At 31.5% G+C, this 13,249-nt stretch overlaps 2 protein-coding genes across 2 annotated transcripts; one reads left to right on the plus strand and one right to left on the minus strand.

Annotated features, from left to right (window-relative positions):
* Positions 1 to 5,325: 5,325 nt before the first annotated feature.
* Positions 5,326 to 6,102, plus strand: LOC101513136 (dirigent protein 22-like). Its single transcript, XM_004514106.4, has one exon. It carries the CDS (start codon positions 5,400 to 5,402, stop codon positions 5,964 to 5,966), a length of 567 nt encoding a protein of 188 aa, XP_004514163.1. The 5' UTR covers positions 5,326 to 5,399; the 3' UTR covers positions 5,967 to 6,102.
* A 4,403-nt stretch (positions 6,103 to 10,505) lies between these two features.
* LOC101513463 (elongation factor 1-alpha-like) lies at positions 10,506 to 13,033 on the minus strand. Its single transcript, XM_012719757.3, has 3 exons — positions 12,933 to 13,033; positions 11,727 to 12,217; positions 10,506 to 11,632 (listed from the first exon to the last, which is right to left on the minus strand). Exons 2-3 carry the CDS (start codon positions 12,186 to 12,188, stop codon positions 10,766 to 10,768), a joined length of 1,329 nt encoding a protein of 442 aa, XP_012575211.1. The 5' UTR covers positions 12,189 to 12,217; positions 12,933 to 13,033; the 3' UTR covers positions 10,506 to 10,765.
* Positions 13,034 to 13,249: the final 216 nt, after the last annotated feature.

Below are 13,249 nucleotides of genomic sequence, written 5' to 3' on the forward strand. Positions count from 1 at the left end.
TTGGTAAATTGTGTCGACCCGTGATAGGTGACACCTTGGTAAACTGTACGGACCCGTGATAGGTTGTACGTTTGCGATTTACATTTTAGTAAATCGTGTTGACCCGTGATAGGTGACACCATGGTAACTGTACTGACCCGTGATAGGTGGTACATTTACGATTTACATTTTTGGTGGATTGTGCTGACCCGTGATAGGTGGCACCTAGGTAAACAGTACTGGTCTGTGATAGGCGGTACGTTTACGATTCCCGCTTTTTCTTTTAGTAAATCGTGTTGACCCGTGATAGGTGACACCATGGTAACTGTACTGACCCGTGATAGGTGGTACATTTACGATTTACATTTTTGGTGAATTGTGCTGACCCGTGATAGGTGGCACCTTGGTAAACTGTACGGACCCGTGATAGGTTGTACGTTTGCGATTTATATTTTAGTAAATCGTGTTGACCCGTGATAGGTGACACCATGGTAACTGTACTGACCCGTGATAGGTGGTACATTTACGATTTCCGCTTTTTCTTTTAGTAAATCGTGTTGACCCGTGATAGGTGACACCTCGGTAAACTGTACTGACCCGTGATAGGTGGTACGTTTATGATTTACGCATTTTAGTAAATCGTGCTGACCCGTGATAGGTGGCACCTCGGTAATTGGTACTTTGGCCTGCGATAGGCGGTACAATTATGATTTACGGCCCTTCGAGGAGGGTTTTGGTTTGGAATTCCGAGTCCATGCATTTTGGCATATACGCATTGCATTAGGGTGCCTGGCACGCGAGTCATGTTTGATTTGAGTTTATGATTGAGTGATTCGAATTTTGATTTATCGTGATAACTGAGATGAAGGTGTTAAGTGCTATGTGTTGTGTATTGTGTGTGAGTATGATGGTTATCGAACCTTTGTGTGTCGTAGTAATCGCGTAGGAATTGCTAAGTGTTAGGTTGTGGACTTGATTAGGAATGACTTAGGTTAATTCATGAATTTTTGGAAAACTGATCAGGGAAATCGATTTCCCAATCGATTGGATGGAAGACAGGGGCTTGGCCAAATGAACAAAATCGATTAGCCAATCGATTTCGAAATCAATTTTCAAAGGAATCAGTTAAGAAATCGATTGCCCAATCGATTAGGCCTTAAGTCAGGGGCTCAGGAACCAATCAATCGATTTACCAATCGATTGAATTCAGCCCAGGATTCTGTTTTCATTAAGAATCCCTCACCAAATCGATTAGGAAATCGATTGGCTCGAAACCAGGGGCTCAGGAACCAATCAATCGATTTACCAATCGATTGAATTCAGCCCAGGATTCTGTTTTCATTAAAAATCTTCACCCCAATCGATTGCCCAATCGATTGGCTCAGTGAAAATCCTCATTTTTAGTTGTATGATTAATTGCTCATGAATCTATCCATGTCTTGTTTTATTATGTGTTAATTAGGAGATCGAGAACTGCATTTTACCTTCATTTTCATTGGCAATGTACTGTATGAACTTTTCGCATATTGAAAATCCTGTTAAGGTGCATGCTTAGTTAAAAAGTTGTTTTGAGCATTCAAAAACTTAATTGCTATGTGTTATCTGTTATTTTCTGGTTGGTGACCCTTTACACTATTGTGGAAATCTGGGCTTTGCCCTCAGATGAGAGTCAGGACGGCCCTACTGGTTCGTACCCTACGGACAGGGATGGAGATGGGAATGCTTGACTGCGGTTGTGTTAGGAGGATCTCACGGGGCGCGTGGAGATTACTCAGGGTGTATAGTTTTTGGTAGGATGATCAGATTAGGATGATGTATAGGGACTAGGGGTCCTTCTTTTTGGTTTGGAGTATTTTAGTTTTGGAAAACTGTACTTATACAAATATTATCAGTTTTATATCATCTTTGAATGGGTCCCATGTACCATTTGATGTTTATGTAGAAATGTTTTGGATTTGTAATTGGAGAAACTTTTCCGCTGCTTGTAATTTATAATGACTCAATTATTTATCCAAAAGCATTTCCTGATTTATTTCTTTGTTCGTTTTAATTACTTTAAAAAAAAAAAAAAAAATATACTCGTTTTGAAAAACGGGGTGTTACAGGTGGCGACTCCATTGAATTTCGAGAAACACTCGAAATTTTAGGCCGCGACAATGATCATATCTTGACTACTCCTGTTGATATTGAGTGTCTGTTCTTACTTTACCAGAGTTTTTTGCTTGTAATAATAGTTGTCAATCAAATAATTTGGTTGCCTTTATTATTCCTTCAATTGTGACAGAGGAGGATAATTTCATGATGAAGACTTTGCCTTCTTTGGATGAAGTTAAAAATGTTGTGTTTGTTATGAATGGCAATGGTGTTCCTTGTCGTGATGATTTTGCAGGTCATTTCTATCAGACTTATTGGGACATCATTGGTTTGGTTTCTGCATATGTCCTTCAATTTTTTCAAATAATTTGATTGATGCATAATGTCAATTAAAATATTGTAGTGCTCGCCTTAAAATCTCACATTGATCAGTATTGACCAATTGCTCTATCCAACTTTCAATTTAAAATTATTACCAAAGTTTTGGTTGATAGGCTTTCTATTGTTTCAAAGTGATTTTTTTAAGGGCAGACTCATCTCTGATTGCATTGCCTCAGATCTGTTAACCTCTTGGATAAAAAAGATTTTGGGAGTTAGTTTGCTATAAAGTTTGATATCAAAAAAGATTTTGATATTGTTGATTATAATATTTTGATTATTGTTTTGCATGCTTTTGGATTTAAGTATACTTCTTGTGACTGGATTCTCACCATTTGTAATTTGGTAAAGTTGTATATATCTTTGAATGAGAAAGTTGTGGGATTTTTAAACAGTAATAGAGGAGCTTAACAAGAAGATCCTTTTTCTCCTCTTCTGTTTTGTATTGTTGAAGAGGTTCTTAGTAGAGGTATATCTCAACTGGTCAACAAAGGAAAACTGCAACTTATGTCCAACCCTAGAGGATTCAAAATGCCCAACCATGTTTTATACGCTGACGATGTTACGATTTATGTTGTGCAAGCGAGTCCATCTTAACTACTCTGATGAATTTTTTCCATGATTACGAGAATGCTTCTGACCAAGTGATGAGTAATGATAAGTCTAAATTTTACACATGCTTTATATTTACAGCTAGAGTTTATGCGTTTGTTGTTCTTCTTGGATTTTGTTTAGGACAACTTCCCTTTATCTATTTTGATGTTCCTATTTTTAAAAGGAAACCTCGAAAGGGGCATGTAATGCTTATTGCTGATCGTATTAAAGCCAAACTCTCAACTTGGAAAAGTGTGACTTTTTCCATGGTATGCTTCTTATACAATTTTGTTTTTATTCTTGGTATGTTGCTCTTATCAAATCTTTATACATTTGGATTTGCAATTTTATTTGGTTTGGGAACATCACTTCGAAAAAGATGGTGACAGTAACCTGGAAAAAAGTTTGCCAAGCCATTGAAGATGGGAATCTCGGTTTGCATTATGTAAAGACCATCAATAGTTTTGTCATGCTGAAGCTTTCGTGGGATTTCATTTCTTCGGGTACTCAATTGTATAATTTTATTTGTATTAGAGTAACTCTCAAATTAAGTACCACATATCATCCTCCATCTGATCGGGTATCTGGGCTCATCTTCCTTTAATTCAAGAGAATGCTTCCTAGCAGTTTGGAGATGGTCACAATATCAATTTTGAAATGATTCTTAGTTGTCTTGCCCAATTTTTGATTTGCTAGGTATTCTTTAGAGGTTCGACCACTTCTTGATGCTAATGTTAAGGATTTCAATTTTAATGGCACTAAGTCTATCCCCATTATTTTAAACACTATTATTGTGCGTGATGAAGTTGATAATGGTGTTATTCCTAAATTTGAAGTTCATGATCGTTTAGTATGGTCTCCTTCAACTTATAGTAATTTGAACTTCAAATATCTAATTTTCATACTAGAGTGAGCACATGTTGCATCTTTCTTGACGCATACAAGAACTAAATTATCTCTCTCCCTTTTAAACAACTAAAATATTATTATTATTTTTTAAGTTAAAATAATGTCATAGTATTCACTTTAGAGCAATGTTTTAAAAATCGAACTGGAAACTGAGGCAATACCTAGTTCAACTATCTTTAAAAAGTTGTTGATAAATAAAAATTGAGAAAAACAGCAAAAATTATTTTAAAATAGATTAGACCGATTTGGTCATTGAACCGGGACGGTTTTTGAAAACCGCTCAATGTTTTTTAAAACATAGAATTTTTTTGTTGTTGTAAAAAAATCAATTTTTTAGATTAGAAAAAAAATTCTTTTAAAATTTAACTTAAATAAAAACTTTATTTCATTCAAACCTTTATTACACTTTAATTCGCAAAGCACTCGTGATTGATCTGTTGATTTATATGAGATTTGATGTTTGAATTTATATTATGAAGACTTTGTTTATGTTGTTGATTTTAAATGTATTTGTTATACGTATCAAATATTTGTTATAAATTTTATAGATTTTTATTTTATAAGGTATAAAATTTTAGATATTTTATTATTTATTTATTAAACAATTCATTCAAGGATGAAACCAATTTAACTTTAATCCCAAAGTGTCTTGGGGCTATATCTCGTGTAATATTTATAACATTATTTTAGAGCTGCTTGCTAAGATGTATCAAGCTTGAAGAAATAAGACATAATTGTTCTTGTGGTTCCTTAACTTAATTTCAGATAACATTTCAATTTTTTATTTTATTTTTCTCGATTTGATCCTTTATTTAATTTTAAATAAATAATTTGATCTTTTATGTTTTAAAATGTTAACAATGTTATCATTTTTTTTACAAAAATTCATCAAAATTTTTAAAACAACTCATAAAATTAATTATTATCTTTAATATAATGCAAATTTCATCAACTTTATAACTCAAATTTTCAAATAAACTCATATTTTTACTCTTTATATTTTTGAATTTTTTGTAATAAAATTAAATAAAGGACCAAATAAAAAAAAAAGATAAATAACTGAAGTGTTATCTATAATTAAATTAAGTAATCACATCAACAATTATATAAAAAAAAAACAATTAGAGAATCAATGACTATACTTTTAACAAACTTTCAACCTCAATGTTTACTATGCACTTTAAAAAATAATAATAATACTTATCGCACATTATTTTTCATTCTTGCAAGCATCAAGTTAGTCCTGTTATACACCTCACCCAAATAGTAATTAACTAAAAAAAGGAATAAAGTTAGACAAAAAAGAAATTAAATAAAGTTTTCACGAATTTGGCAAGCAATGGTTTAAAATTTGAAATTTAGATTCGTATTCCGTTGGTGTCTTTACACAATATATAGTGACTTATCTAAATCCAAAAGCCACACACTCACCAATCAAAATCACCATGGCCAAAATTTTCTTCCCAAAATTCCTTCTCTTATCACTAACCACCTTCATTTTCATCACAACAAAAACACACTCATTCATAAAACCCATTTCCCCAACAAACCTCGGACTCCACAAACCCCAAAAACTATCTCACCTTCGCTTTTTCTTCCACGACATCATCGGCGGGAAGAATCAAACCGCCGTCCGCGTCGCCGCCTCACCAACAACCGAAAAATCCCCAACCGGCTTCGGCGCCGTGGTGATGATGGACGATCCCTTAACAGAAGAACCGGAATCAGATTCCAAAATTGTTGGAAGAGCTCAAGGAATCTACGCTTCAGCTTCGCAAACCGAAGTGGGTTTTCTCATGGTGCTTAACTTTGCTTTCACGACAGGGAAGTATAATGGAAGTGTTCTTAGTGTTTTGGGGCGGAATAAGGTGGATTCCGCCGTGAGAGAGATGCCAATTGTGGGTGGTAGTGGGTTGTTCCGGTTTGCGAGTGGGTATGCTCAAGCTTCGACTCATTCTATAATTGGATTAGAAGCTATTGTGGAATATAATGTTTATGTGTTTCATTATTAAGATAATGTTAATTAATTGTTCTTAGTTTCTTTGAGTAGTGTTGTCGTATTTTTAAATTTTTAAATTTTATGTAAGGCCATTGAATGGGTGGTGAAGAGAAAAAGTTGAGGAATAAAAGAAAGTGAGTTTGCAGCCTTGTAGGAGTTTCTTAATTGAAAATTTGAAATAAATATTATTATATTTGTTATTTGTTTCTAAAAATATTCCTATATGGTTAGTATTTATAAGAAAATGGTTTTCAAAAGTTAAGTATTTAGTTACAATTAATGGAAAAAATTGTACAGATAAATTATGAGTTTAATGAATATACACTAACTATAAACTAATTTTAACATTAATAAGAGTTAATGATTATTTGATTATTTTATCGTATACTTGCAATTATACGATGATATGATAAAAATAAAATTAATGTGGTCACTTTTCTCAACTAATAATTATAATAAATTTTTAAAGCAAATAAATATTTTTTTAAAATAATTTATTGAGTAAAAAAGTTATTTATCTTAAAAAATTATTAGTGGTATTAATTAATTTAAAATTAAATTTAAATTTTATATCAGTATAATTTTCTACATCATCTTGCACGTATTACTTAAATTATTGTCATATTATCAAATTAAAACTAATTAAAAATAATAACCAAATATCAATAATTTTAAAAATAATAGACTAAATTACAAAATAAAATAAGAAAATTAAAATTTGGGATTTATTAAAATAAAAACATAAGTGCATTTTAACGTTAATAATATTACTAGGATTTCTTTAAAAAAAATAGTATTAATATAGTAGATCTAAGAGTAATAATTAGAGAAGACGGGAGGAGGGAGTATGTGTTAAAAAAAAAAGGAGCAAGAGGGAGTACCTGTCTTAGTTAATTTATCTAAATTACTTTTTTATATTTCTGGTTTCTTTATTTATTTACAAAAGTCACGTTACATTTTTTTAACAAGTTTTGGTTTTTTATACTGATTCGTGAATCGTGATTAACGTGAGTTATTATTATAAGGAACTCCAATAACTTAAGCAATTAGTTAGGAAATCGAAGAAAATCTAATTTGGTGTGGACAGTTTTGTGCGTATAACGTGGTATGTCACTAATAATTCGTCTAAAACACCGTAGTATTACCGCTGCTATATGTTACGATAAGTTGAATAGCTTAAATGCAATTCTATGTTTTAACAATTACTGATTTTTTGTCTTTTATTTATTTATTAAAATTAGCAATTTTGATCTTTAAATTTTCTCAATCTCAATTTTTAAAATTTAACTCATCTTTTTTTCCATTATATTTATGAGACATATTTTAATATATTATGACATTTATTAATTTAAAAATTATTATCACATCAGATAAATATAGTTATATTAATTTATTATATTATTGTAAAAAAAATAATTAATTGAAATACTTAATTGTTTTTCAAAGCAAAATTTGTGTTTTGTTTCAAAAACAAAAAGTTGTCTGGAATCAAAATAGAAAGAAGGAAAGAAAAACCGAAAACCCTAGTAGAAGAGGAAAAACACAGCGCAATCATCAATATTTTAATCATCGTCTATCGTTGTTTATCTTTGTTGTTCTTCTGCATTCACAATCATTTTTGTGCGTTCACAATTGTTCTACTCGCGATTTATCTATTTCGTAAACTCGCAATTTGCTATTTTTCTGTATTTCATCCTCAACTCATTGTGTTCGTATTCCACAATTTAGTTGCATACATATTTTTTTTTTTCTTCTTCCATTTTCATAATTCATCATGATATGCATTTATGCTTTGTTCTTCCATTATTCTATTCGTGATTCACCATGTTCATATTTTGCGAATCATCAACTGTGTAAATGACTTCATCTTTGAATCATCAATTATGTTCAAGGTATGTGTTTATTTTCTCATTTGAATCTCTATTGTGTTGTTTAAGGTTTTCAAAATTTGTGTTTGAAACTATATTGTTCTTAGTGAGTTTGCTATTAATTTTGTAACTCTAGTTTAGTAGTTGCTTGTAACCATTTTTGATTTGAGGGCTACTAAATTTTACAAAATCACATATTATTTTCAATTTTTATATAAAATCATTTTAAACTTCAAATAGTGGTGTGGTGTGAGAAATGACAGATCCATACTCATTATTATTAAACAGACTAGAAGAAGGAGTTTGGGACAATATTAATTTGATGATTATAACAATAACACACATCCGTGTCTTTTCTATGAAAACGCTTTCGCACCATTTAACATTTTTCTCGTAGTTTAGGGCTTTGTAATATTTTTCTTTTGATTTTGCTATTGTATCTTTGTGTTGCCGATTTTGCTATGTTGTTGCTTGTTTTTTATGGTGTTGATTCGTATAGATTACCACAAGGGCAATAAGTCATATTACGTATATATCATGATGAGTTGTTTAGAAAAAACCTTGTTGAGTGATATACATGAGTGACACATTTTTTTTAGTTTAAACACTAAAAAGAGTGGTGAATTAATTTTTACTCATATTTCTTTGTTTCACTTAATTGTTTTTTTGTTGTATTTTGAGATCATTGGCAGCGGTCATTCTACATCTTCATCACCAAGAACAACTTCTATCATGACAAGGTTCACTAATTTGATGAATTAAAATGAATGTTTTGCAGTATGAGTTCATGAATAAAAGGTCGCATGGAAGATCTTGTCATGATTAGGAATGTAAGTATGAAATAAAATGGGAGAGAAGTCGTGGAAAGTATCATAGATAAAAATAAAAGAGCCTTAGAAAATTTGATTGGGCATATGAGAGATATGAAAAAGAAAAAGAAAAAAACATAGAGCATATAAATAGGAGGATAGAAAAAAGGAGAGACAAAGTATATCATCATATGCAAAAAATACAAGAGATTTTGTGATCGATCCAAAATTTGTGAAATATCTATATGATAAAAGGTTGATAAAAGAGGCAAGAAAGATAGAAAAGTTAGCCCAAAGATAAGGAGAAAAAAAAAAGAGCATTGAGATAAAAAGAGAAAATACAAACAAATGTTCAATGCACATTTAAGAGTACCTTTGGAAAAAAATAAAATAATGAGATAATAGAAAAAGTTGAGAATAAAAGAAAGACCAAAGAAAATGAAGCAATATTGGTCAGGTCATCCATGCATTATTTTTTAACTGAGTTTGATTTATTGATCATTAATGCTAATTTTTTATTTAGTTATTTCGATCCTTTTTTAATTATTCTTAAAGGTGAGCAATCGAATGAGAGAATTCATAACTTCCTAATTTGTGATGTTGCTCAAAATGAGCCTTGCAAAGACAACTATGTTCTTGAAAACGAGTCATCACATGAAACATCTCATAGTTTGGGAGTTTGTGTGGTGTTTATCAATTTTGAACTCTCTAACCTTATGATCATTTGATAATGATTTATTTTTCGCATTTAAATTATTGATCTGTGTGTTATTTTGTTATGAGAAAGATATGATCAATTGATAATGATTAACACACACGCATATATATATATATATATATATATATATATATATTGTAAATAACACATTTTTATCTTTGCAACATAAGAATAATTTTGAAGGTTTGCGGCACTTTTTTTCAAAAAAATTGCACTTTTCCAATCAAATATAACAAAAATAGGTGTGATCAACCACCTATTTACACCGATATAATCTTAATTGAGTTATATTTTGTTTTTTTGTGAGTGAGATATTTATTAATTGAGTGATATTTTGTTTTTTTGTGAGTGAAATATTTATTAATTGAGTAATATTTTGTTCTTTTGTGAATGAGATATTAGATTAAAATCAAAATATATTATCGATATTTAAAACATGAAATCGGTCTTAAAAATGTAATTTAAAATATTTATGATCTTTAAAACTTCAAAATGATATTTTGACTCAACACTTTGATTAAAAAAACAAGGACATTCTACTTATCATAAGCAAGATTGTCAAATTGATTTTTTTTTGTGTGAATATATTGCAAATTATTTTAGTCCTAGTTTTATCAGATAAATCTTGAAAATGTATCATTACATGAAACATCTCATAGTTTGGGAGTTTGTGAGGTATTTCCCAATTTTGAACTCTCTACCCCTATGATCAATTGATAATGATTAATATAACAAAATTAATTGAATCAGTGTAACCAACTACCTATTTACACCAATATAACCTTAATTGAGTGAAATTTTATACTTTTTGTGAGTGAAATATTTATCAATTTAGTGATATTTTTGTTCTTTTGTAAATAAAATATTAGATTAAAATCAAAATATATTATCAATCTTTAAAATATATTATCAAACTTTGATTAAAAAAACAAGCACATTCTACTTATCATAAGCAAGATTGTCAAATTGATTTTTTTTGTGTGCGAATATATTGCAAATTATTATAGACCTAGTTTTATTCGATCAATCTTTAACATTAATTAGAATTGATTTATTCCTTTTATTTAGTGTTAAAAATTCATTCATTAATACCAGAATTGTTTTTGGTATATTCATGGAATCTTAGCATATATGTATATTAATTCATTAATACCATATGTAAAAATTCATTCATTAATACCATATATAAAATAGAATCATTCTCACAGAAACATAATAATCAAAGCATAAACATAAACAGAAATACCAAATAGTCATGCCACCGTCGATCTAGAACCCAGTTTTGAGAACAAATGTTGCGAGACGACGGTGCAGACTTATACAAAGTAAGTAAATGAGAAATATAAGAACTACTAAGAACAAACCATCTATTGTAGTCAAGCCAATAGACTACCCTAGATGGATGATCCTGCACGGTTCACTTCTTCTTTGGCTTAACTCCACTAGGTTCCTTCTTCTCCACACTCTTGATGACTCCCACAGCCACAGTTTGACGCATGTCTCTGACAGCAAAACGCCCAAGAGGAGGATACTCAGCAAAAGTCTCAACCACCATGGGCTTGGTTGGAATCATCTTCACAAGACCAGCATCACCATTCTTCAGGAATTTCGGCTCCTTCTCAATCTCCTTACCAGAACGCCTGTCAATCTTGGTAATAAGCTCAGCAAACTTGACGGCGATGTGAGAGGTGTGGCAGTCAAGAACAGGGGCATAACCATTACCAATCTGGCCAGGGTGATTCATGATGATAACTTGGGATGTAAAGTTAGCAGCCTCCTTGGCGGGGTCATCCTTGGAGTTTGAGGCAACGTAACCACGCTTGAGATCCTTGACAGCAACATTCTTAACATTAAATCCAACATTGTCACCAGGAAGGGCCTCAGTGAGAGCTTCATGATGCATCTCAACAGACTTGACTTCAGTTGACAGTCCAGTGGGCGCAAAAGTCACGACAAATCCAGGTTTCAAGACACCAGTCTCGACACGCCCCACAGGCACAGTACCAATTCCTCCAATCTTGTAGACATCCTGAAGTGGTAATCGGAGGGGCTTGTCTGATGGCCTCTTAGGCTCATTGATTTGGTCAAGGGCCTCAAGAAGGGTTGGACCCTTGTACCAGTCAAGGTTTGTAGAGCGCTCAATCATGTTATCTCCCTCAAAACCAGAGATGGGAACAAATGGAATTTTGTCTGGGTTGTAGCCAACCTTCTTCAAATAGGATGAAACTTCCTTCACAATTTCATCATACCTAGCCTTAGAGTACTTGGGAGTAGTGGCATCCATCTGTTCAAGATAGCAAACAATGTCCATTAGTACTTTATATAAATTATTTAAAAATAAAACCAACAAAAACAGCTTCAAAAAGGGGCTGAAATACCTTGTTACAGCAGCAAATCATTTGCTTCACACCAAGAGTGAAAGCAAGGAGAGCATGTTCACGGGTCTGACCGTCCTTAGAAATACCAGCTTCAAAACCACCAGTAGTGGAATCAATGATAAGGACAGCACAATCAGCTTGGGATGTTCCAGTAATCATGTTCTTAATGAAATCTCTGTGTCCGGGGGCATCAATGACGGTGCAGTAATACTTAGTTGTCTCAAACTTCCACAGAGCAATGTCAATTGTGATACCTCTTTCACGCTCAGCCTTGAGCTTGTCAAGAACCCAGGCATACTTAAATGAACGCTTGTTCATCTCAGCAGCTTCCTTCTCAAACCTCTCAATGACACGCTTGTCAATACCTCCAAGCTTGTAGATCAAGTGACCTGTGGTGGTTGACTTCCCAGAGTCCACATGGCCAATGACCACAATGTTGATGTGAACTTTCTCTTTACCCATTAGTCCTTGAGCATAAAATCACAAAATAACTGCAATTTCAACACAGAAAGTGAGAAAACAATACATAAGAAAAATAAAACACCAGTTTTCAAATTAAAAATAGATAAATAAAGTACTAGCAACAACAGCATTCTCACAAATAAAAATGCACAACCCATGTCAACTATACAATACAACATCAAAAAGGCAAGACACGGCATGTTTCAAGCAGACACAAAATAAATACAAGTAAACAATTCAAAAAGAACATCTTTATCATATTTATTAGTCTCTGAAAAATTAAATATATTTTATGTCTGACGTGTATTAAGTACCACAACATAAAACTCTTGGTGAAAAGATTGATACCCAAAAATTGATAGCTTCAGAATACACAAGTATGACCCAGAACAAAAATTTAAAACAAAATAATACTAATATCAGAAACATGCTAACAAAATAAAGACACAATCCAAGTCATCAATATAATATTGAAAGAGGAAGACGCCATGTCTTTCAAAATATCAAGCAAACACAGTATAATCCGAATATCACTTGTTTATGTCGATTATGTTTATAAGCTAACAATTAAAAGATAGATACTCAAATATTGTTGCATTCATATCAAATAAAAACTACATATTCAGTACCAATTCCTAAAATCTAAGGATCCTATGAAATCACATCGCATATCTGAACTAATGCTAAAAACCTAAGAATCGAAGAGAAGAAAATCGATAAGAAAGAAAATAGGATCATGTTTACCTTGAAGGAGAAGGCTGAGTTAAAACCCCAGAAAGAGAAAGAGTGCAGTGGGTAGAGAACGTAGAGTTAGAAGGGTTTATATATAAAGATCTGGATTGTTAATATCAAATCAAATATTTTAATATTGACAAGAAAATAAATCAAATCTTTTAATATTGATAAAAAATAAAAGTAAATCTTTTTATGATTTATAACTTATTCTAATATTAATATCGAAAATTTTATTTAAGAAAATCTAAAATATTATGTTTTTCTTGAAATATTTTGTGAGCAAAATCAAAAAATTATTTTTCTTGAAAATTTTGATTTTGATTTTT

The sequence above is a fragment of the Cicer arietinum genome, chromosome 4 (genome assembly GCF_000331145.2).
Source record: "Cicer arietinum cultivar CDC Frontier isolate Library 1 chromosome 4, Cicar.CDCFrontier_v2.0, whole genome shotgun sequence".
Taxonomy (NCBI): Eukaryota; Viridiplantae; Streptophyta; class Magnoliopsida; order Fabales; family Fabaceae; genus Cicer; species Cicer arietinum.

What these genes read in the sequence shown, in the direction of transcription:
- LOC101513136 (XM_004514106.4), top strand. Translation starts at nt 5,400, where the DNA reads ATGGCCAAAATTTTCTTCCCAAAATTCCTTCTCTTATCACTAACCACC.
- LOC101513463 (XM_012719757.3), bottom strand. Translation starts at nt 12,188, where the DNA reads ATGGGTAAAGAGAAAGTTCACATCAACATTGTGGTCATTGGCCATGTG. An exon ending in TGATTTGCTGCTGTAACAAG is followed by an intron (nt 11,633 to 11,726) that starts GTATTTCAGCCC and finishes TATCTTGAACAG; the next exon opens with ATGGATGCCACTACTCCCAA.